At 42.3% G+C, this 25,386-nt stretch overlaps 1 protein-coding gene across 2 annotated transcripts in view; it reads left to right on the top strand.

Moving 5' to 3' along the window:
- RAPGEF4 (Rap guanine nucleotide exchange factor 4) overlaps positions 1 to 25,386 on the top strand; it is a 158,532-nt gene that overhangs the window by 90,186 nt on the left and 42,960 nt on the right. Inside the window, exons 6-13 of one of the 2 annotated variants that reach the window (XM_056861640.1) lie at positions 5,474 to 5,527; positions 7,194 to 7,300; positions 13,318 to 13,439; positions 14,506 to 14,689; positions 22,495 to 22,579; positions 22,976 to 23,036; positions 23,421 to 23,497; positions 24,672 to 24,818. In XM_056861640.1, the coding sequence (XP_056717618.1) occupies positions 5,474 to 5,527; positions 7,194 to 7,300; positions 13,318 to 13,439; positions 14,506 to 14,689; positions 22,495 to 22,579; positions 22,976 to 23,036; positions 23,421 to 23,497; positions 24,672 to 24,818 (837 nt within the window). The remainder of the gene's footprint in view (positions 1 to 5,473; positions 5,528 to 7,193; positions 7,301 to 13,317; positions 13,440 to 14,505; positions 14,690 to 22,494; positions 22,580 to 22,975; positions 23,037 to 23,420; positions 23,498 to 24,671; positions 24,819 to 25,386) is intronic. The other variant, XM_056861641.1, reaches the window with a different exon arrangement.

A 25,386-nucleotide genomic window follows, 5' to 3' on the forward strand; every position in this document is an offset into this window, starting at 1 on the left:
GAAATTGGTGAAAGCTGTTTTATTCCAGTCAGTTTAGCAAGGGTTATTTTAATAGGAAACGGTTTAATTAGTGGTTGCTGTGCGCGTGCGCATGCGTGTGCACTAATTTAAACTTTTTATGCTTTAATTATTTATCAAGATTCTCGTTTTCATGAGATTGGTTGTGAACCATGCGCCTGGTGGATCCATGCGGTGAGATTGAAAACAAAATTAAAATAATATATTATTAATAAAGCACTTTATAGCAGCATCCGCTTTCAAAGTAGTAATACCAGAATCTGAGGAAGGGCTATTTTTGGTTGTGGCAGGTTTTGAGGAGTTGCATGGATGTCATCTTCCTTGAAAGGACAGGACATTTTTTTAAAGTCAAATGTTTGCACATAGACTAATGGGCATATGAGAATTATTAATTAAAAATAGCATGTAGTCATTCTACTTCCATCAAGTATAAGATTGCCTGGCATGGCACCATAGTTTATAGTGAAATTTGTTTGTTTATGAAGGGGGTTTATGCACCACTTCTCCTGGAGGACTGCTTATGTAATAATATCCTCAAAAAGAACAGTTAACATTAAAACAGTAGATCACGATGGGTAGCCATTTTAGTCTATCTGTAGCAGTAGAAAAGTGAGGTGAAGAAGTGAGCTGTGACTCACTAAAGCTCAAATTTTGTTAGTCCTTAAGGTGCTACTGGACTCTTGCTGTTGTCTATTAAAACAATAATCAGCAATAACATTAGCAAGAGAAACAAGTCAGCCTAGAAGCAATACAGCAGCATCCAACATTAACAGTGCATTCCTGAGTTTTCGGTGTGCGGGGACGCCGGGGAGGAGGTGCCGCTGTGGTGCCTTCTACCCCATTTTCCCAGCGTCGAAAACTAAAAAAAAAAAGCCTTTTAAAAGCTTTTAAAATTTTAAATGGGTCTTTTCACCCCATAGAGAAGAGCAAGACTGTGTCTGCTAAAAAGCAGGTGCAGCACCGCCATTCTCGCTGCTGGCGTACCGGGCTGAAAGGGGACATGCCCTGGGAATGCCCCCGGGGACACCGGAACACCTCCTGGAATGCTGGCGCAGGACTTTACGCCAGTGGAAGGCCAGCGGAAGGCCAGCGGAAGGCCCTGTCGGCATCCCATGATGGCGCTGCTGCGGCAGCACTGGGAGAGCAGCATCCGGGCCTCCCCGCTGGCATTGGGGCCACTTACGGCAGCATAAGTAGCCCGGATGCTGGCATGGAGGGCCCCAATGCCGGCACAAGTCAGCAGAGGGGTCAGCTTGCAAAGGCATAGTACAGAAGAACAAATTCAAAACGGCGGGCATCCGGACTAAATTTTCCGCTTGCGGAAGGAGAGGTGTCATTTCCACCAGCGGCCCCTTCCAGCTGCGGACCCCTGACCTGCACCTCATGGCATCCCTGAGGATCTCCTGTCACCCAGAAGAAGCATTTTGGGGAGATCTATGTGCTGCATTGGGAATGGGGGAGGCAGGAAAGTTCTCTTCTGAAGACTGGTGGCACTTACAACAACCAAAAATTTAGTCTGGAATCTCATCCTCTCAGAGATTCACCAGGCAGGAAATTAAAAAGAATAACAAGCCATAAAGTCCATAATGAAATGCTAGCATGGTGAACAAAAATATGAGAGAGAACTGTGTTAGATGCTGGTATCTGAGAACCTCTTCTTGGGACGGCATAAACGGTTTGTGTCAGGAGCGGCACCGAATTGCAAGGCGTTATAAGGTCAGAAATGCATCGGATGCTCTTGCTCCTTTGCCATTCTGTGGGAGTCAATCACAATGCATAAAGACATGCAACCATGCTCCGTTAGTTTTTGCAGTTGGACAGTTCCTGGGAAAAGTAATTACGGTGAGAAACAGGGTACCCTTTCAAGGTTCAGTTCTCCTGACCAGTCGAGCGTACCGGAGCAGCACATTTGGCAATTGCGATTGAAAATGGCAAAATGAATTTCTTGAATCTTTGCAATTATTCTTTCAACTTTGGCAGAGAAATTGTAAAAGGAAACCTTTTAAAAACTGAGATTTGTGTAGTCAGTCATGGAATCTTATAAAGACTTCTGCAGACATCTGCCTGCAAATAATTATGGAAATTGATGTTACCGAGTCAAATAGAATACAAAGCCAACAAAATAATCGATAAATCAATTGAGTCATTGTGACAGCCCCTCTTTCCTGGAAAACAAACAAACATCGGTTGGTATCAAACATTTCAGAAGTTAATAAGAATGAAGAAAAGACATAATATACTGTCCGCATTACATTTATTTGCAAATGATTTTTTTAAAACATGATCCTCTCTGTGTAGGTTGAGATGTAAACTCCACTGATTGTAATGGGCTTTCCTGTTAAGTGTGATTAGGATTGAACTTCCAAAAAATCAATCACTCGATCAATCAATTCTTGGTCGTCTCTCCAGGAAAGCGCTTGAGGCAGCTAACAACATAAACAATAAAAATCAGTCAGTCCACAATTTGAAATAACCCAGCAACAGCATTAAATCAGCATTGCATTATAAAACAAACTAAAGCCAGAAGAAGAAATGAGACTAGTACATTTCCATACCTTGTGCAGACAATGGTCCCATTATTTTCCACATTAATTATTCTGGCTTGAATCTCATGCAGAGCAAGGAGATCTGTGCTGAAATAAATGGGAACTTTCCTCAGGTGCTCGCAGGCCAGACAAGAGCTCTCAAGGGGCTGGATCATACCCGCAGACCGTATGTTTGAGACCCATGTCATATCGATTAAAAATTGGTTAAATGACAGGAAGCAAAGAGTAGGAATAAATGGACAGTTCTCCCAATGGAGGGAAGTAAACAATGGGATCCCACAAGGACCTGGAACCCTCTGCTTGTTCTTCTACAGAGCTTTGTTGTGTGTTATGTGCCATCAAGTTGCTTTCAACTTATGGTGACCCTATGCATTAATGACCTCCAAAGCATCCTATCATTAACAGCCTTGCTCAGTTCTTGCAAATTGAAGGCCATGGCTGCCTTTCAACTTTTAAATAAGGGCCAAAGACATGATGTGCGCACCCATGTTTTTTTTTTTCTCCTGCAGATAAAGATTGTAGGTAGAGGAGGCTTGAAAAATTGTTTTGGGCTGAAGAATTATAGGAAGGGGGAAGAGTTAAGTGGCCTCTCTGTGTCCTGTGTTTTGTCCACTCAGATGTGCCCTGTTGAAGACCAATCTGGGATTAGTGAGAAAGGTGGACTACAAACTACATAAATAATTATTTTTTAAAAAACCAGTAAAATGGAAGAAACTAATACAGAACTCTGTGTAATGTCGGTTTTGACTTAACGCATCAAGAAAACTCAAAGTGATTGTCCTCAGCTTTGTAAAGACACTTCCCCATTCAGAGTTCTTGGGGGCTCTTCAGATATCGTTTGCGGGCAAACAACTTTTTTTTACTGTATAAGGTGCGAAACGTCCATCAATGTAATTATCTTCTTTTTCTGATATGGAAAAGGAATCTGAGGATGAGAAAGGTTAAATTGGTGGATATTTCATACCTGGGAACAAAGTTGAAGCCCTTAAGCTTTTGATTCAGAGACTTTTTTCTGAATTTTTGCAGCTGTGATGCGAAAAACAATCACACATCCTGATTTGAATTATTTATTGGTCAGTAAGGTCTTCTGGCCCTGTCCTGAGCTAGCCTGATCTCACAAGCTAAGCAAAGTTGACCCTAGTTAGTATTTGGATGGGAGACCTCCAAGGAATACCAGGGTCGTGATGCAGAGGCAGGCAATGGCAAACCACTTCTCAACGTCTCTTGCCTTGAAAACCCCACCAGAGGTTGCCATAAGTCACATGTGACTTGATAGGGAAAAGAAAAAGGGCTTCTGACACATTTTACCTTTCTAAAAGGACATGCGAGTTTCCAGGTATAATATCCAGAATAGTGATTTTGTTATGTTACTGCCAACAGCTGGCTGCCCATGGGCTGGAAGGCAGAAGAAACTGGCTTCTTCCTGCAGCTGCCAGGGACAGGGTTGGTTGTATGAATCTGTCTTCAGTCTGCCATCCACTAAGATTGAGCCGTTTGCATTCTTTGAAGATTAGAGTCCTGACTTTGATCTGCTGAGCTGTTTATGTATTTAGCTATTTCCTTCATCAATCATCCACCTTTCTTGTTAGGAGGATTACAGAATGTACAGAAACAGTGCTGTACAGACCAATGTAATACATACAGAAATGAATGCAGGACAACTGGATTGAGCAATTAAAGAACAATGGAATAAATACACTGTAATGCATCCAATAAACCAGATTGTCATAATCAGAGAATAATGACATAAAAACAGTGTAACACATGCAATAAGCAATGCAGTATGATGGAAGAGGGAAAAAGGAAGGCGTCCTGAAATCTTCACAAGCAAACTAATTACAAATCTTAGACAGTAATCCTAAACAGGTCTATCCAAAACCCTACTAAAATCTGGTCAATGGGGTTTATTCCCAGGAAAGTATTCTTAGAAGGGCACCATTAAGTATATGGCATGGTTTCAATGTCCGTGCAAAATAGACTGGAAAAATGCGAATTGTGTTGACTTCAGCTCATAAAAACGATTGCATGAATTGTCATTTATGTGATTTCCCTTTTGATATATTTTTGATATTCTTTGAGCATCCTGTCTCCATGTTTGTCTGTAGTGCATCATTCAGGTTTTAGGGAAAGCTTCAAAATGGACTGTATTCCAGCCTTCCATGCATGGAGCGAGTTTGCAGAAGTGATCTTTGCTGCTTTTCCCAGAGCAGGCCTTGTGGCTCCTGTAAATCTCCTCCCAAGTTTGGTTGCTAACCTCATGGTGGGGACCAGGAGTTCTTCGAGAATTAAACCTGATCTCCAGAACACAGAGATCAATTTCTCTGCAGAAAATGGCAGTTTCGGACTCTATGGCATCACATTCATAGAGTCAATATCCATTGCTGATCTCCGTCCCCAGGCTCTTCCCTGAAATCTCCAGGAATTTTGATACCTGGAGTTGGCAACCCTTCTCCCAAACCAGGAGACCTTTGGGAATAGTGTTGAATTTGATGCACAAGTTTGCAGAAGGAAACAGGAAACAGAAGAAATAGGTTCCTCTGTCCTTGCATGAGCTTTTGCTCTCTGTGTGTAGCTTGCTCCTTTTGCACAAGAATTCAGGGAGATTTCTGTAATTCTTGCTGTAGCTCTTATACCATATCCCACAGTATTCCTGAGATTCTCTTTAAGGAGGTCACAGGGGTTCACATGAAAGCAGAAGGTTCTTTCTCTGAACCTTTTCCATTTGTGGAAGGTTGGATCCCACCTTCCTACAACAGGAAAAGTTGGGCTCTGAGAATTGTTGACACCTCTTCAGCCTCCAACTTTTTTTTTAGTATGTTTGTTTGACTTTTATTTTAAACCATCTGCTTCCACATTTATTTCCATTCTCATTGTTATATTACTTTTTCCGCTTACATTTTATTTTTCAGACTCCTTTCATTGAGCATCACATCCCTCTTCGACCAGCTAGAACCATTACAGAGGTAATGGGTGGTAGATATACTACAGGCCCAGACTGCTAGATAAATGGAAGTAATGAACCAAGGAAATATTGAGATGTTATTAGTATGCTTTCGATAGGGTTGCCATCCTCCAGGTGGTGGCTGGAGATCTCCTGCTATTACAACTGATCTCCAGGCCATAGAGATCAGTTCATCTGGAAGGTGGACTCTATGGCACTATACCCTGCTGAAGTCCCTCCCCTTCACAAACTCCACCTTCCCCAGTTTCCACCTCCAAAATTTCCTGCTATTTCCCAACCTGGAGCTGACAACCATACCTATCAGGGTAATGATGCCATGTGACCCCCCACCCACACTGTAATCCCATTACATACAGTGAGTACAAGTCAAATACTCTGTAGTATGAGTTGGAGCCTATGATGTCACAGTTGGAGCCTATGATGTCACAGAACGGCCATCTCCCACTCTCCATATCCCATGCAGTCCTGTTCAAAAGAGCCAAAGCAACAGCACAGTGTGGGGAGTCTATAGGGTGAAGAAGAACTGGTAAAAATTCCTCCATGGTTCCTCCACTGCACCAGCACAAAAAAACCATAAAATCCTACTCTGTGTTGTTTGCTTGGGGTGGTTTAGCGTGTGTCAGTGCAGATTTGACATGTACCCAGTTTATCTTTTACCTCTTTTTTCAGATCTATAGCAAAGCCCCTGCCCCCCGGTGTACACATATGATAGCAATGAGCATTTGACAAGTAAATGTGAGATAAACACAGGAGAATAGTGGCAATCACACTGAAAGCACACATAAAGCTGCCTTATACTGAATCAGACCATTGATCCATCAAGGTCAGCCTTGTCTATGCAGACTTCAGGGTCTCAGGTAGAGGCCTTTCACATCACCTGTTCCATGGTCCTTTTTAAAAGCGATGTTTTTTAAAACATTTCCAAACTCTTGATACATCGCTGGGAATACCTAGTGCAGTAACAGCCCTAAACTCAGGAAAGCTTTTATGCAAGCCAGGACTAACTCACTGCCTTCGGCGATCCTCCGTGGCAGATTCTTGAAAATACCTTATGAAGAAAGGGTCTGCAGAATTGGTGCAGGATGCCCTGACTCTCTGTCCCATATACCTTTGGACTGCCATTTATATAATATCCCAAGAGAAAATCTCATAAAACCTTTAGTCCCATACTCTTCTCCAAACAGCAGCAAGATGCTTCACAAACTACTAGCCGACTGTGATTCACAGATCACTGAAAAGATGGCAAGATTCCTGATGACAGTGGTCAATCAATGGGCACTTAGTTTGAAGAAGGACCACAGTACCCAGGATTGAATTATATTCAGACTCTATTTAAAGTTTTATCCTTTTATCCATTATTTATTATTTTTCTACAATCTGTATTATGCCAATAAAGGTATTTGAATTTGAATTTGATATTTGGGTTCTAGTTCAAAATTTGCCTGAAGCATTTTCTGTAGCTCTTTGTGTATCGCTCACCAATATTTTTGGCTTTTAGTGCAAGTCCACCACGGGTGAAAAAAAAGTTCCTTCTGCGTCTGAGCATTTCCACTTGGCTTGATCCGTTTTATACATCTGCTGGTGTCATATTTTGATGTTCAAGGTAACCATGGCAATTTAAAATACACTCACTGTTTTCTTTTATTGCTTCTTCATCGTCCTCCAAGGTTCCATCAGAAAAAATCCTGAGAGCTGGAAAGGTATTAAGGAACGCAATCATCTCTCGAGCACCTCACATGATAAGAGATCGCAAATATCATTTGAAGACATACAGGTATCTATGATACATTTGCACAGAAAAAAAATTAAAGGCCACACGCTGTACGTACATCGTTTTGTGAGTTTTAGTTGAGCCTTGCCATCCCTGGAGGTCTCCAAAGACCCAGATTTCTTGGGTAATAATCACAAACAAGACAGACGTAAGTCCATGGAACTCTTCCATAAGCCCTTTTAAGGAAGCACAGTGGTTAGAGTGTTAGGCTGAGATCTGAGAGACCCAGGTTCAAATCCCTACTCTGCCATGGAAGCTTGCTGGGTGATACTGGGCCAGTCACATACTGTGAGCCTAACCTCCCTCGCAGGGTTGTTGTAAGGATAAAATGGAAGACAGGGAGGACAATGTTAGCTGCTTCAGGCCTCCGTTGGGGAGAAAGGAAGTGTATAACTGAAATAAATAAAAAAGATAAGTAAAACTCTGGCCTGATTGCAACATGGTGCTGGGCATGTATGATTAACTGATACATGTGCATGGGAGGTCCTAAACCTTCTTTCCACTTATGCTCCTCTGTGTCCATTGAAGAGTAGTCCTCTACTGCCCAGCGTGTTCCTCTTGTGCTAGCCACTCTTTGGCTCTGTTAGAGGTGGTTCCTCTAACAGTTAGAGCGGTTCCTCAGTGGAACAGGCTTCCTCGGGAGGTGGTGAGCTCTCCTTCCCTGGAGGTTTACAAGCAGAGGCTGGATGGCTGTCAGCAAGGCTGATTCTATGACCTTAGGCAGTTCATGAGAGGGAGGGCCCCTTGGCCATCTTCTGGGCATGGAGTAGGGGTCACTGGGTGTGTGTGTGTGGGGGAGGTCATTGTGAATTTCCTGCATTGTGCAGGGGGTTGGACTAGATGACCCTGGTGGTCCCTTCCAACTCTATGATTCTATGAAAAGAACATTGGTCTTGCAAGAGTGCCTTGTGCCCAAGGAACACAAGCTGTGGAGCAGAGGACCACTCTACAATGGACACGGAAAGGAAGTGCAGGATCCAAGGCATTCGTATTCGTGGTTCCGGGGTTATGTTGGGGTCCTCAGCTACTACATGCGCCACATTGGGTCTTTTGGCTCCAAATAATGGGCCTGATAATGACCGCACGCCTAAGTCAGGCAACCTGGTCTAAGTGTGACAACAGACTACATGGGACGCCTCTCAGATCAGGGTTTCTTAATGTGTCCAATGGTACATTTTATGCAGGGTTCTGTCTTGAATTGTAGCCTGAGTATCTGAATGGTACAGGTTCAGCAAGTTTATTTACAGTAAATTTCTGTTTATCATTCATGCTTCTGTGTATCCTGGTGGTGGCAGCAGTGCCTTGTTGAAATGAAATATCTGGTCGGATAGGAGTTTTAAAGACATGAGAATTCCATGTCTCTTTTTTTATCCTTCTGGGATGGATGTTAATGTATAACAGCAATTGATCATATCCTTTTTAGGAAGTGGAAGAGCTGAATTAAATAACCCAGGGATGATTTTTTTTTGTTCTTGATTGTGGAAGTAGGAGTTGATTTACTTAGAAATAAAATAGGTTAAAGGATATATTTTATTCCGCCTGCAATCTTTTGTGTTATACAGAGCTCTTCATACGGTCGAAGTACTAGAAGCTGATTATAAAAAAGCAATTTAAAAGATTGAGAGTCAGCATGGTGTAGTGGTTAAGAGTGGTGGTTTGGAGTGGTAGAATTTCCCCTCCCCACAACAGACACCCTGTGAGGTAGTTGGGGCTGAGAGAGTGTGACTAGCCCAAGGTCACCCAGCTGGCTTGGTTCGTAGGAGCGGGGAAACAAATCCAGTTCACCAGATTAGCCTCGGCTGCTTATATGGAGGAGTGGGGAATCAAACCCGGTTCTCCAGGTCAGAGTCCACTGCTGTTCCTGTTGGCAGCAGAGGATAGGACTCGCAATAATGGGTTTAAATTACAGGCGGAAAGGTACTGGCTGGACATTAGGAAAACTTTTTTTACTGTAAGAGTTGTTCAATAGTCGAATCAGCTACCTAGGGAGGAGGTGAGCTCCCACTCAATGGCAGTCTTTAAGCAGAGGCTGGACAAACACTTGTCAGGGATGCTCTAAGCTGATCCTGCATTGAGCAGGGGGTTGGACTAGATGGCCTGTATGGCCGCTTCCAACTCTATGATTCTATGAGTGAAGCCCCCTCCAGGACAGGCTGACTCCTCAGACACACAAGTAGCTTTGTCATTGACCATCAGTACCTCAGCCTTGTCTGGGTTGAGATCCAGTTGATTGGTCTTCATCCATCCTATTACCTTCTCCAGACACCTTTTCAGGACTCCTTCAGACCTATCCAATTCACTTGTTAAGGAGGAAAAATGCTAAGTGTCATCTACATATTAGTGCCACCTCACTACACCTGTCTTCACACAATCTGGAATCCTTGATGTTCCTAGTGGTGCAGAGAGTGTCCTGTGTGAGCATATAGTTATGTACAAAGTAGGGAAGTGTCCTATTATATTTTTGTTTTGATTGTGATCTTAGGCATTATTTTATTATTCCTATTCTTCAAAAAATTCCAGATAGACCGAACGAATCGTATATTGCCTTTCTCCTCTCAGATCATGAACTTTGGATCACGGCTGAAGTGGCCAGATGTTGTGCAGCTGCACAAGTTTATCATAGTTCATTGATCCTTCCTTCCTTCCTTCCTTCCTTCCTTCTCGAATAATGTGAAAAAGATTCTTGTATAGTCCCATATTTGACAACAGTATATTATGATTATGAAATGATAGGTTTATTGCAAAACTGCTGTCTAAGTGACCCCAGCATGCCACCTGCTGGTGTGTTTCCTGCTGCCCACTTCCTCCTTAGAGATAAAATCTAAGGGTCTTCAATGGAATGAAGCAAGGAGTTTCAATTTTTTTCCTTACCAGTTGAGCACCCAACTAAGTGCCCAGCTCATCTCTAATAGGTGCTTCACTTGGTTTGGAAACCTCACCCTATAGAAATGTAGACTTCAAAAAGAACGAGCCTTTCAACCCCTCTGAGACATTTCCCAGTACTATTCTCTTTAACCCTCCTGAAAGCTGAAAGAGCACCACAGAAACAAGCTTCTTTGAAGTAACGTTTTGCTAAGAGTTTTGTGTCTTTTCTTTTTCCTGTCAGTTTGTTTTTGAAGGATAAACTTGGAAATTTAATTAAGTGCTATGAAGCCAGGCATGGAAGGCTCCATGAGACCTTTCTCATAAATACAGCCAGTTTCATTATAAATTACTGCTGTAATTAGTTCTGCTATATCTCTTGAGTAAAGAATCTCCTTGTCCTGTGCCAAATCACAGGGATGCTCTTGCCATATGGGCAATTGTACGGAACAAGATAATATTTTGGTTGTGTTGTGCTCACAGTGGGAATTAAACCTACAGAAAGGGTAGCTTTACAGTACAATCCTGTGCAGAATTACTGCAGTCTATGTCCATTTAATTCACTGGGTTTAGAACGGGAGTAACTCTGCATAGGATTGCAGTTTTGTAATGCAGTCCTGGGCAGAATTATAGCTTTCTAAACCCATTGGGTTCAATAATAAGAAGAAGAAGAGTTGGTTTTTATATGCTGACTTTCTCTGCCACTTAAGGAAGAATCAAAGCAGCTTACAATCATCTTCCCTTCCCCTCCTCACAACAGATACCCTGTGAGGTAGGTGGGACTGAAAGAGTGTGACTAGCCCAAGGTCACCCAGCTGGCTTTGTGTGCAAGAGTGGGGAAACCAACCTGGTTCACCAGATTAGCCTCCACCGCTCATTTGGAGGAGTGGGGAATCAAACCCGGTTCTCCAGATGAGAGTCCACTGCTCCAAACCACTGCTTTTAATCACTACACCACGCTGGCTTGGAAGGGTGATTGTGCTTGGGAAAGTAATCCTAAACAGATCTACTTACTCAAAACCCTACTCAGTTCATTCAGTGGGACTTGCTCCCAGGAAGCATTCTTAGGCTTGCAATGCTAGTCTATCAGCATAAAGTTGTGCTGGTAACCTTGCTATTAAACCAGGTGTCCATGCATTGTGACTGGCCTTTGTAGTTTGCCATTATTTGTGGTTGTTTCTAACCATGGTGCCTAGAGAGGAAAAATCATTTTGTACCAAGTTTTGCCGACATTCAGAGGGTGCAAGACTTGCTCTTGCTGCTTCTGAGTGCCGTCATAACATGGACATGAAGTGAGTAATTCATTTATTCTACCCATGTTCTGAAGTTACTCAAAAGCAGCAAGGATCCCCCCCCCTTGTTTCCAAATGTTTGCAAAACCTGATGGGAAGGGATAGGCTGATCTTTCCCTTATGGTGGAAATTGCTGTCAACTTGCAGCCAACTTACAGTGATCCCATAGGGTTTTGTAGGCAAGGGATGAACAGAGGTGGTTTGACATCGCCTGCCTCTGCATACCAACTCTGGATTTCCATGGTGGTCTCCCATCCAAGTGCTAACCAGGGCCAACCCTACTTAGCTTCTGAGATCTGACCAGATTGGGCTAGCCTGGGCCACCCAGATCAGGTTGATATGTCCCTTACCCTCTTGAATGCTGGGAAGTGGGGTTATTCACTCACTTATGCTCTCCCTACATACATTTGCGCCCTGAACTGGACAGCTGCAGGCTAACCTGATCTCGTCAGATCTCAGAAGCAAAGCTGGGTCGACCCTGGCAAGTATTTGGATGGGAGATCTCCAAAGAATACCAGGGTCGTGATACAGAGGCAGGCAATGGCAAACCATCTCTGAACGTCTCTTGCCTTAAAAACCCAATGGGGTGAACATAAGTCAGCTGTGACTGTACAGCAACCCCCCCCCCAAAAAAAAACACACACACTTGTATAATTTCTAGCAACAGTCAGGGATATATATCAACTAGGGTTGCCAATGGTCCTGGAAAAATACCCTGTCCCTTTAATGGCCTAAAACGCATGGTCACTTAGCCCAGTTCCAGCCCCGTTCCAGCCCAGTTCCCTCCCAGTTTCACCCAGGATCAAATCTTTGCAAACGGACGATACCTTATTTACTCTTCTTTCAGCCCTGTATCGAAGTGAAATGAACCCGCCTTTCCCCATTCCTCTTCTGGGAGAAACAGAAACAGGGGGAAACACAGATGATTGGCATCTCTCACAGCCAATCGTGAAGCAGTGTTTGAAGTGGCAGGGATTCAACGGTTTCCTGCCTGCTGCTACTTCGGAGCTTTTTCTGAGAAAAAGAAAGTCTTTTTTAAAACGAGGCTTGGATTCCCCCCCCCCTTCTTTCAGGTAGCTCCGTTTTTTGTTTTTTTAGTTCTTAAAATGCTTTTAAAATTACAAGCGAGGGGGGAAAGCCTCCATTAGTCAACTCGAAAGGACCAATCACCAGGAGCTGGGGGGGCGCTTACTCAGCAGGAACCCGCATTTTCTGTTTACATGGATCCATTTGCACACAGTTTAGTCCCTGCTCATTCCAGGTAATGCGAGTTCATTTGATCCTGGGTGGAACGGGGATGGAACTGGGCTGGAACTGGGCTAAGTGACAATGCGTTTTAGGCCAATAAAAGCTTAATGTGTGGAAATGAGCTGTTGAAGTTTTTCATGGCGCAGAGGTAAAGAACGTCACCTGGTAAATGACTTGCCATTAAATCTCTGTTAAAGAGTCAGGACATTCTCACCTCCCCTTTTATTGTGGCCCAGAATGTTCCTCGAAATTCTGTTCTTGGGAAGTCTTTTGTATACCTGGACAGGACGTCATTCTGGGCTGCAACAGGAAGGGGAAACAAGGAAGTCACACTCCAAGAAATGCTCCAGTGGATCCCAGCCATTGAGTAGTTCAGCCCAGTCTGTCCTTCCTGGGGAGACAAGGATATTGCATCGAATAAATCAGCATCATGTCTCCCGTGACTAAACTAGCTGAAGCAGAGTTCCTTGGTGCCATTATTCCTGATAATTGCTTCAGGTGGATTCCTTCTCCTGACCTGGTTGAGCTTACTCATAAATTATGACTTATAAAGTTCTTGTAGCCATTATGTGCACTGTAAGCATTAAAAATGAAACCTATTTTTTTTTCTTCCCTCAGACAATGCTGTGTTGGAACAGAGCTAGTAGACTGGATGATGCAGCAGAGTTCATGTGTTCATTTACGGACACAGGCTGTTGGCATGTGGCAAGTATTGTTGGAAGAAGGCGTTCTCAACCACGGTAAGAGGAACCCTTACTTTATAGGAAATTCCTCCCTTCAGAGCTTCTGCATACATTCTTTAGCAGCTCTGAGGGATCCTAATTCTGTAAGAAATACAACATATTCTGAAAACATTATCTGTGCATGTGTGTGAATCTATATATATATATATATATATATATATATATATATATATATATATATATATATATATATATACACCCACTAATACACACTACCACAACGTATTTAATAACAATTGTATTTGCATCAAGGGAGGAACTGTTTGTTGCCGGGTTCCCTGGTGAGATATATGTGTATCTGTGCACAGAGCCTTGTGGTGCCTCTGACTGGATTCCCATTGGTGACTAATGGGTCTCTCTCTATCACCAAGGGCCGTGGACATGTGTCATGCCTTTCAGCGGTGTGCCTAAGCTCAGCTTTTGCCTTTTATCCATAAATGTGAAGGGGTACATGGGTAAACCTGATTATTATCTGGGGTGAGGGACAAGTTTTACCTCTACCTCTTAACTGTGTAGCAAGTTACAGCCTGTTTACTTTGTCTTGTCATTCTCAGTGTTGTCACTAGCTGCATAGCCCTATCCCTTCATATGCCTAGCCCAATTCTTAAGAAGAAGAGGGAATCTAATGTCAAGAACTGGTTATGCCTAATGGCACCCCAAGGCTGATCCTCAACATGTGATGTTCATGCCATCAACTGTGTTGTATTTAGGGTTGCCAGCTCCAGGTTGGGAAATACCTGGAGATTTTGGGGTGGAGCCTGAGGAGAGCAGGATTTGGAGAGGGGAGGGACTTCAATGCCATAGAGTCCAATTACCAAAGTGGCCATTTTCTCCAAGGGAACTGATCTCTGTCACCTGAAAATCAGTGGTAATAGCGGGAGATCTCCAGCCACCACCTGGAGATTGACAACCCTAGTTGTATTGTTGTCTCATACAGTATTCTTTTGACAGCTGTGTGGTCCCTGTAGAATTGCTCCCCTAGACCACTTGGTTTTATGTTGTTTCACCTGTGAGCCCATGTTAATTGGTTAACTTCAAATAAACTTTATATTGGTACTTCCAGTGGATCAGGAACAACACTTCCAGGACAAATACTTATTTTATCGATTTTTGGATGATGAACATGAAGATGGCTCTATGCCAACTGAAGAGGAGAAGAAAGAATGTGATGAAGAGCTCCAAGACACCCTGCTCCTGCTCTCCCAGATTGGACCAGATGCCCATATGAGGATGATCCTTAGAAAACCGTAAGCTAACTAATAGGGTGCTATTTTGGGAACTCATTGGTGTGGTGTCTGAAAATGCCTCCTGAGATTAACAGTGCAATCTTATGCAGAGTTACTTCATATTTAGTCCATTGGGGCTTAGACTGGAGTAACACTGCATTGGATTGGATGATAAATTGTGTAGCTGTGGGAGATCAATAGGTTGTCTTTGGAGTTCATATTGGACTTTACCATCAAAATCTCTTTGGCCACCAGCCAGTGTTTGACCCTTACTATGCGCGGGAACAGTTGTCGAGGAACAATTTTGAGTGGACAGACAGCAGGAGCAGAAAATGTTTAGTATCTCCCTTCTTTCTTCTGTTTCTCTCATTCTCTTAGCTGCAGTCTACAACAACTCACACAGCTTTATTATATGGCCAACTCACCACTGTCAGTCATTCAATACCACCATTAAAGCAAATTTCAATCTAGAATGCTCTGATGTCAAGAAAAAAGGTTCAGGGAATGTTCTGCTTCTGTGGGGAGAATAATTTTAAGTTTTATTTTCAGTTTAAGAACGCTGGTTAGAAATCCATAAATTTAAGCGAGCTTTCTTACTGGCAAAGTGTAATGCCTTAGACTCAGCCGAGACACACGATAGATATTAAAAAAAAAAAATTGCAGAAGAACGCAAATGCCCATTTTGTCTGGATCAAGTAGACTCCCTAGCCCATATTGTTTTAATATGTTCTCAAAATAATACTGCATGAAATAAATATATCACCCCCTGGATAAAACAGCTAAAGATGCTTTATGAGAAGTGGAAACTGCGTTATCTGCTGTCAAGTAGATCAGTCAATTACGTGAGAGATGTGGCAACTTTTCTATAGTATCAAGAAAAAAATAATTTTAATTTCTCCCTTTTGAAAGTGTGAAATGGTAGGTGAATAGCCAATGGCTGTTAAATCTAGGGCAAGAGAAAGAATGAACAAGAAATGCCAAACTGAATGGGAAGCATGGCGCCTCCTCACAAATGTATCACTACCTAGCGGTTCTACATTATTTTGGCATAAAGAGCTTTGAGTAGCAAGTCAAGCCCCTGTAGGCTGCCAATAGTTGCAATCTCTCCTCTGAGGAAAATGGCTTCAAAACAGGGACCCCAAAGTTGGTTTGGGCTGGGCCACTCCGAATAGCCCTGCAAATGCCTGGGTAAGTTGTTCAAGTTGTGTCCTTAGCAGTTTCAGAGAATCAATGATTAAATCCACTGTTTTGGCTGTCAGCTCAGAAAACTTCCTCAAGACATTTCCTTCGTCCAACTAGCTTCAGCTTCTTGTGACAAGTTATTCAATTCCCCCTTCAGTCACTTCATGTGAAATAAAAGTATCTGCCAAAGGAGTAAAACGGTTTGAGGTTGGGATAGCTATAATGTTATGAGGGGCAAAATAATCTCCTATTTTCGTCTGTTTCTGGGCAGGAGGTGAAGTTAGGTCCTCTGACTCTCGCTGGCGTTTGTGAGCTCCCATTTTTTTTCAGTGTCCAAACAGGGACCATTCTTGCCTCCACTATCACCTCACTGGGATTTGATTGACATTACCCACAGGGCTTAAGTATCTTAACATAAAAAGGGCTTTTTTGAACTCTGAACCATTACTGGATCTTGGGTATCTTTATTAAGGCCAAGCTTTCAAAAATGGCGGAGGTGATAAACCAGTGACTGGAGTCTGTATCACTCCAGAAATAACATAAGAAAACAAAAATGTTGGGGAGACGGCCTTCCCTCTGAATAGGGTTGCCAGGTTCCTCTTTGCCACCGGCAGGAGGTTTTGGGGGCAGAGCCTGGGTAGGGCGGGGTTTGGGGAGGGGAGGGACTTCAATGCCATAGAGTCCAATTGCCAAAGCAGCCATTTTCTCCAGGGGAACTGATCTGTCAGCTGGAGATCAGTTGTAACAGCAGGAGATCTCCATCTAGTACCTGGAGGTTGGCAACCCTACCTCTAAAGTGCCAGTTTTCTGTCAGTAGGAATTGGGGTATTTCTTCATGCTAGTGCCTACTTTCTACAGTCCAAAGTAATATAGCTTAAACACAGGATTGCCTTAACACTCTGACTGCTGTTTGTGAGAACCAGGCTCATTTTGACTTGATTATTATTAAAACATACAAGAGGTTTAGGGCACTGGCTGGAAGCCTGACTCGAAAAAGACGCCCAGTTTGCAAATCGGCACAGCTGCTGCCTTTGAGTTGTGACTCTCCCAGAAGATACAAAACTCACATAATTACCAAGAAAGAAATAATGCAATTTCCACCCCCCACCCCCCAAAAAAAATTGCTGAAAAGATTACTTTGAGCATTTGATTGTATAATGAAGCTGTTGCTTTAAAAAGGTGCTTTCTATTGTTTCAAATCTGCAACTCACTTGCAAAACGTGTCACTTGTTTTGACAGGCAACTTAAAAATTCTCTATTTATTACATTAACTGCAACATTTTAACTGTCAGATGATGAAAGAATGTCTGTAGTTTAAAAAAAACCCAGAATAAAGCTGCAAGAGGGAAAACTGGCAGACTCTTGTTACTATTGGGAAGGGTTTTTTGTTTAAAACTCCCCCACACGTTGTGATAAATGTTAAATTAGCTTCTTTTCTTCAGTGTTGCAAACAAGGCAGCCAGCTTCTAATGATGCATGCAGTAAGACACACACTTCCATACTATGCTATTAGAAAAATATTACTTGGACAATTTAAAAAAATCAGTTCAATAATGACAATACCAATTACATTTTTTATTTTTTAATCTCTATTTAGTTGATTTAGCTGTTAGCAGAATGCTATTTCGCTTCCATCGAAACAGAAATGTAAACATTTAAAAAACTCCGAATCCAACACAGTTGAACCTGAGAAGTGTTGTTATAATTAGCGCTTGTTGTGTGGCAAGGATATGGTCGCTCTCTTGTTTACCGTATTTCTTGGTTATTTGAGGATTCTGAGAAGGGTCCCAAGTAGGGTTGCCAACCTCCAGGTACTAGCTGGAGATCTCCTGTTATTACAACTGATCTCCAGCCAATAGAGATCAGTTCACCTGGAGAAAATGACCACTTTGCCAATTGGACTCTATGGCATTGAAGTCCCTCCCCAAACCCTGCCCTCCTCAGACTCCGCCCCAAAAATCTCCCACCGGTGCCGAAGAGGTACCTGGGAACCCTAGTCCCAAGATCCAGGTTCTTCATTGATAAAAAGCATAGAATACTGACCTGGGTGACTTCCACATGGGGCTTTTGCCCTGTGTGGCCAGCAGAATGCCCCTCCCTTGGGGGGAGCCACCACACAACACCTTGCATGTTCACAGCATGTTGTTATGGGACTGTTGGAGCTTTTCATCTTTTGCTCTGCATTTGAGGGGAAAATAACAAAATTACTGCAGATGAAGCCTCCATGTCAAACCTCTAATCTAGACAGGCGGGTGGCATTAAAAGCTCTTTCAAAATGGTGGAGTTACGCTTTTCTTCCTTCCCCTTTGAGCCCTTTAATGGGCTTATTTGTAGGAGTTTTGTTTTTAATTCACAACTGATCCATGGTGTCACTTTATTTGTGACTCTGCTGTAGGGTTGACAACCTCCAGGTACTAGCTGGAAAGCTCCTGCTATTACAACTGATTTCCAGCCGATAGAGATCAGTTCACCTGGAGAAAATGGCCGCTTTGGCAATTGGACTCTATGGCATTGAAGTCCCTCCCCTCCCCAAATCCCACCCTCCTCAGGCTCCGGCCCAAAAATCTCCCGCCAGTGGCATAGAGGGACCTGGCAACCCTACTCAACTGTGAAGTGGGGAAAGGGGGCTGCCCATTGGGGGGGATGCAGTTTCTTGCCTTAGCACTTCTGCACGGACATGGCCAATCACAGGGGGGAAGGTGGAAGAAACAGCAGTGACCGGCATGTGGAAGCTACCCCTTCCCACCTCTGTCTCACTCTCTGCTGCTTCCACAGCAGGGGCACCATTTTGTGGCTTCCGTGTGGAATGCCCCCTAGTCTGGGTGTAAGATATCGAAAAGCTCCGTTCTGCAAATGCTGGCACCCTTGTCCTTGTGAAGAAATAAAAGCAGTGCTGTTTGACTTGGGTTTGATTTTAACCATTAACCTAAAGCAAGGCAGACTTGGTCTGAAAGCTTGTAATATGCCTTCGCAAGAGCAGCTGCGGGAGTTATGGCATACTGATTTTTCAGCATCCTGCCATTGTAATGCCTGAAATCCTAAAACCAAGAAATTTCAACCCTTTCATTTCGTAGACAGGATCTGTGTGGAGAGGGGTGTCATCTGGCAAAAGTGCAGACCAAAAGGCTGAGTAATAGATACCTTGATCCTTAAGATCTGTCCGTTTATGACCAGTAAGGCTGCTGCTTTAACTTCTGCACTGTGTGAGCACTGAAAGATCTAGTACAGTATGATGTTTGCCACTGGCTTACAGCTTCCCCTCCATATAGCTACATTTTGCCTTTTTCTTGTGGACGTATTGGGTGCAGTACTCAACACAAAGTCAGTACTGTATAAGCGTTTTAAAAGAATTTGGTTACATGTTGAAATCAGTGGTACTGAATTCCCTGTGGAAGGGAATTCTCGCCAGCCCAGATCGAGAGGGGGGGGGTCGAGTTGCAGGCTCGCCAATCCAGATTGGGAGTGGTGGGGGGTGGCTGGCTTGGCTGGCTCATGGGCCGGATAAGAGCTCTCAAGGGGCCGGATCTGGCCCGCGGGCCGTATGTTTGAAACCCCTGACTTAGATTATCTGGAACATGACTGCAAAGTGCTGTACAGGGCCTAGCATATGGTTGGAGTTTCATAAAGCACATATAGTAGTAGCAGTGTGTGTGAGTGTGTTGTGTGTGTATGCAGAGGCCATACTGTCTTGCCCTGGAACAGTTGTTGAGGAGACACCTTGCCGTCTCGCCCTGGAATCTCTTTTTCTTCACGAACAGGAGTTAATCCACGTTTATTGTTCAAGCGGAAAGGAACAGGCTGCTGAGCAGAAAGCATAACAGCGAACGCCGGATTCTGAGGAGCAATTCCTTATTCTTGTCCCCATTGCAGCGCTAGAGAAACTCGAGCGTCTGTGACCTTGATGGACTACTCAAACAGTCGACGGTGTTTATTGATCATGTAATTTCTCCTGAACTCTCCCTTCTTCCGCTAATGTGCAGCCTGGTTCTCTGTCTGCCTCCCGTTTATTATCCTCGGCTGTAACAGGCCATTGCTCACCCGATGAGTTTGCCGCAGAAAGTAGGTCTTCACACAGCAGGACTCCTAGAAATCTACATCAGTGGGCACCACACAGGCTTGTGGAAGCTGTGAGGGCTAATATTATACCTTGTGACACTGGGGGAAGCAGAAGAAGGGAACTCCTCCACAACTGATGGCAGCTTCTGATATATATTTTCACTCGGGCTAAAGGAAAGCTCAAGAGCGCATAAACAGAATACCTACCTATTCGAAAACATAGTGTATACAATTGGCCATTATGCTTTCTTGGATAATTCCTTGCCAGTTGCAAATAAGAAAACAAAAACACAAAAGGAATTCTTTGCGTCAACCTGCTTTGGTGAAATACAGTTTGTAAAAATGTACAGGAAAGGTCCACACACAAATATAGATTAGTTAAAGATAAGCAGTCACTCAAAAGGTACTGGTGTAGTATTTTTGACCTATAGGCTGCTATTCCCCAGGTATACAAATGCAGAAGTTGCTTTTGCTATTACGATGAGCAATGAAAATGATGCCTTGCATTCTTACGAATAGCTAACAACAAAACAAACCCTATGCTGAAACAAATAAGCTGAGCAAGTAAACCAATCAGCCTGCTGGCTTTGCAAATCTAACTATACACAGTGAAACCACTGAAGAAGTAGAACACTTCAAGAATTTTTTTCAAAACAAAATGCAACACGCAGTAGAACTAATAATATAAGCAGTATATTCCAACGTACGACATATAACATGTAAGGCACTGTAATCCAAGGTACAAAAAGCAAGGTACAAACAACGATACTCATATAAGCCGCTGGAAGGGAGTCCGAGTCTTTCAGTTTCGGGGCCGGCTTCAGTAGCAGCCGTGGACATGCGCGGTCAATCCCAACACCGCTGAAACGTTCATCCGAGGAAACAAATCAACTCTCGGCAGGGAAGAAACGGAAGAGGCTGCCCAGTGGAATGACCCAACTCCCGAGCGGGGGGAGAACGTGATTTAAATGGCCTGATCGAGTTGCCACACTCCCGCCAGTAGATGAAACACAATGAAGGGACTCCTGGCAGCAGCCAAACAGAGTGATCTCCTTACAATACCGAGGACAACAAAGGAAAAATCACAAGGAACGCACGGTCTAGATTCCAACACATGTTTTGCTGTGGCTTCGTTAGCCTTCATAAATCCTTCATAAATGCCAACATAGGCTCATGCCTTACAGTGTAGTCACCATCCAAAGGCTTGCTGGTACATTCTTAGGAAGCAGGGAGCCATTGCTAGACTTACAAACCCCATTTTTGAAAGGTAGCAAAGAAAAGACAACAAGCTCAGCCAACCAATGGCTCCTCCACTCTAGGAAGAGGTGCTTTGCAATAATTTCCTCCTCCCAGAGCACACAGTGTTATATAGTGGCTTTGCTAGCAATTGAAAGAGACCTTGTCGGAACACTGACTTCAATAATATAATCTCTGCATTTGCAAGAATGGAAGCTTCAATTCCCCTACATGCAGTGACCAATTCTGGTTGTGACTGTAGCATATGTGGAGAAGGGCTTCAGCCTTCCCACTGTGCTGTTTTCCTGACCTGAAATGGTCCAAGAGAGGCATTATTTGGCCTGTTTAAAAGAAAGAAAACATTAGTTTTCATTTGGGTTTCCCACAACGAGCCAAACCGTACCCCCTGGGGTGGCTTGGGTCCAGAAAATTGCATGAAATGGGAAGTTGAAGCCCCTTTACCATGTGCTCCACAGATGCAATCCAAATCAGACATTGTGCATGTGGGAACTAAGGAACTCAAGTGTTACTGTTACTCAGGACCAAGGATGTGGACCCCAAACCTAACCTGCCTACCCCATAATGTGGAAATCAGCCCTTTAAAAACACTCATCCTTAACACTACCCCCAAAATACTAGCAGACCCCTCCTTGTGACTCCATTTCAGTACAAAGTCAGAAGATCTAATCACTAGGGGTGCCAACCTCCAGGTACTAGCTGGAGATCTCCTGCTATTACAACTGATCTCCAGCCGATAGAGATCAGTTTACCTGGAGAGAATGGCTGCTTTGGCAATTGGACTCTATGGCATTGAAGTCCCTCCCCTCCCCAAACCCTGCCCTCCTCAGGCTCCACCCCACAAACCTCCCGCCGGTGGTGAAGAGGGACCTGGCAATCCTACTAATCACCAATCTCCTATATAACATGCAGTTTGGCTCTGCAGTTTTTAAAAAAAGGCAATACAAGTTATTACTCCTCTACCGTAAAAACAGTTGCTGTATATTTTTGTGTATTTTATTATTTTTATTTTATCTTTAATAATGCTGATTTGTTATTTTAATTTTTAATCTGCACTAGTCAAAACTAAGGCAGTATAAATATTAATCACACACACAGTTGCATAGAGCTGTGAATACAGTGAACTAATTCCACAACAGAGCCTATATAGAATAAAATATAATCTGTTGAGCATACACTGCAGAATTCTTCTTTTTTTTAAATGACAACAATTAGATTAAAACTATTTAAGCATCTTGATCTCATATGCCAGACAGTACAGTAAAGGCATTCAATTTGTAACATTCTTTTCTGTTTGTTCAATGTATAAGTGTTGTTGTTTTTTTGCTTAACAGGCCAGGCCAGAGAACTGTTGATGACCTAGAAATTATATATGAAGAACTTCTTCACATTAAGGCTTTATCTCATCTTTCTACCACAGTGAGTCTCTTACATTTATTACCGTTTGCGATAAATTAAGAAATATACTGTTTTCTCTTTGGAACATATGATGCTGACTTCCACCAAGTCAGACCACCTAGCTCAGAATTATCTACATTGATTGGCAGCAGCTCTCTGGGGTCTTTCTCAACACCTGTTTCCTGATGCTCTTGAACTGAAGATGCCAGGAACTGATCCTTGGAATATTTTGCGGGCAAAATGTGTGCTCTGCTACTGGGCCATGGCCCCTTCTTCAGGGCTGTTTTCAATGCAAGCTGGGGTGCCTCTTCCCTAAATTTGCTTCTTTTCTTTGGAATTGCATTTCTTTCCTTGCTCTTTTAGTCAGATGACTTTACACAAGTCAAAACTTGTAATTTTTTTTTATCTTGCTTTAAGGTAAAACGGGAACTCTCAGGTGTTCTAGTATTTGAATCGCATCCTAAAGCAGGAACTGTCTGTAAGTGAAATGAATTCTATGAGTTTCACACTTGTGTGTTACGTTGAGCAAATGATTTTTTTGTATTAGAACTGGAAATTCAGAAACTGGTTGCAGAAAACATAGTATGCTGTTGGTCAGGTTTTGTGATCCATAGACACTGGGGATTATGGTACCAAATTTGATTTTCTTGGAAGCCACAGTTTTCTTTTCTTTTCTTTATAGATATGCTATGAAATTTTAAAATAAAATGTCTATTTCCCCCCTAAACCATTTATTTAAAAGCCAGCAGAAACAGTTATTGCAAAGTTTATACGATAGGCTATGAAAATCAATTTATTTTAAAATTATGCCTTGTCAGTGAGATTGAACCACAAAAAAACCTTTCTTTCTCCCCTCTTTTAGTATTTAATCAAGGAGAAGAAGGAACATCTTGGTACATCATTCTAAAGGGATCAGTAAATGTTGTAATTTATGGCAAGGTATTATCTTTTAAAAATTCTTAATGTTTTATTTTTGAAGTTTAAGAAATGGCATAAGAATACTATTTTAATAAGCAATGAGGACATATTTTATTTTATTTTATTAATTCATTTATACGCTGCTTGTCTCCCCAATGGGAACCTAAAGTTACTTACATCATTCTCTTCTCCATTTTATTTGAAATAAGGATGTTAAATGTTAATTTCAATAAGGTCAGACATCACTTCAGTTTAATAATGTACTTTTCATAGCTGATGGAAATACATTCATGATTGTCTCTGTGTGTTCCTCTCCCCACCACGTGATAAGGGAATTTTTTTTATATGCACCATGCTTTAAGTTTAAGTTGATGCACATAAGTTAGCATGTGGAAATGAGTCTTCATGCGTAGAACCTTGAATGTTAATTGGAACTCATACATGTAAATATCTATGAGAATAGATCATGCTCATACAATTTTATCTTGTTAATTTTATAAGGATTTACACACGAATAACTTTCTGCAGTTTGTAAGCTGCAATATTTTATGACAGTCCCAGTATGTTTTTTTAAAACCCATGTTATCTTTTAAAAGAATGTAGTGTAACAAATGGTATAAATAAATAGATTTATAAGTGTTTGCTGTATGTTATATTGTCAGTAAATTGTAAGCCATTCTGATTTCATATTTAAAGAGATAGGATGGAAGAATTCTAATTAAAATATATAAAAATATGCTCATTTGATGTTAAGAAAAATCTAGAGCTCATAAACCCTTCCATCACCAAAAGCAACATTGTAAGTAATAACATTTGGCTCATCAGTATAATCTGTATATCAGGCTGACAGTCCTTGACGAACAAAGTCTGTTGTTCAAGAAACTTGATTAAAAAAACATTGACTTAAAAAAAAAATAGCGACTTGGCATCAACAGTGGAGCCAGAAGTCTGTCTGTCTCTCTCTCAATAAAATTTCAAACAATAAATCCCATTCTTTTCTTGCTCTTGCCTTTCTTTAGCATTAGTAATAACCAGCTGCCGTGTATTGTTATCTAGTCATTATTTGGGCTGTTGAATTCCCGCCAGATGCGTTTGTTGTGGTACTTGGCTTGGAAAGCCAGTGTTTGTGCATGGAGTGTCAATGGAACAAACTCTAAATTATGGTTTCTCTGTATAAATGTTGTGTTGTTTTTAGGGTGTGGTATGTACCCTCCACGAAGGCGATGATTTCGGCAAGTTAGCATTAGTCAATGATGCTCCAAGAGCAGCTTCCATTGTTCTTCGAGAGGATAACTGCCATTTCTTGAGAGTAGACAAGGAAGATTTTAACAGAATACTCAGGGTAAGTGTTGACTAAAGAAGACACCAATTCATTCGCCCTTATTAATAGCTTACCCTCAAATAGTAGCAAACAATTGTGTACCTCTCAGTTCATTATATAACTGGGATTCCTTCACTTGTATGTGAATAAGTAGAAGTTGTGGCATGTAGAAACTACTCCACTGCCGGTGTAGACAAGATGGCGAATTGGTGCCAACTCTCTGGAACAACCACTGAACATACCTATATGAAAACATAAGGTTGGATCCAAACTTAATTGGCAATTTCCTCTTTTGTTTTATTTATTAATTTTATTTGCATCCCGCACCTTTCCTGAAAAAGCTGGGCTCAGGGCAGCTTCCAACAAACCATGCAACCATCAACAAACACAGTAAATATACAAGTTACAACCACTTCAACCATCCAATAAAAATAATAAGTATCTTAGTCAAATATTTCTCATCAGCTTTACCTAACAAGGCACCCCAAAATTTCTCCCTTCTTATAAGTCTGGGCGTTGTATAATAGTTTACAGAGGAAGCCATAACATTGCTGGGGAGTGTTGGTTCAGGGGGAAATGACAACAGAAA

This window comes from Euleptes europaea, chromosome 15 (assembly GCF_029931775.1).
Source record: "Euleptes europaea isolate rEulEur1 chromosome 15, rEulEur1.hap1, whole genome shotgun sequence".
NCBI classification, from domain to species: Eukaryota; Metazoa; Chordata; class Lepidosauria; order Squamata; family Sphaerodactylidae; genus Euleptes; species Euleptes europaea.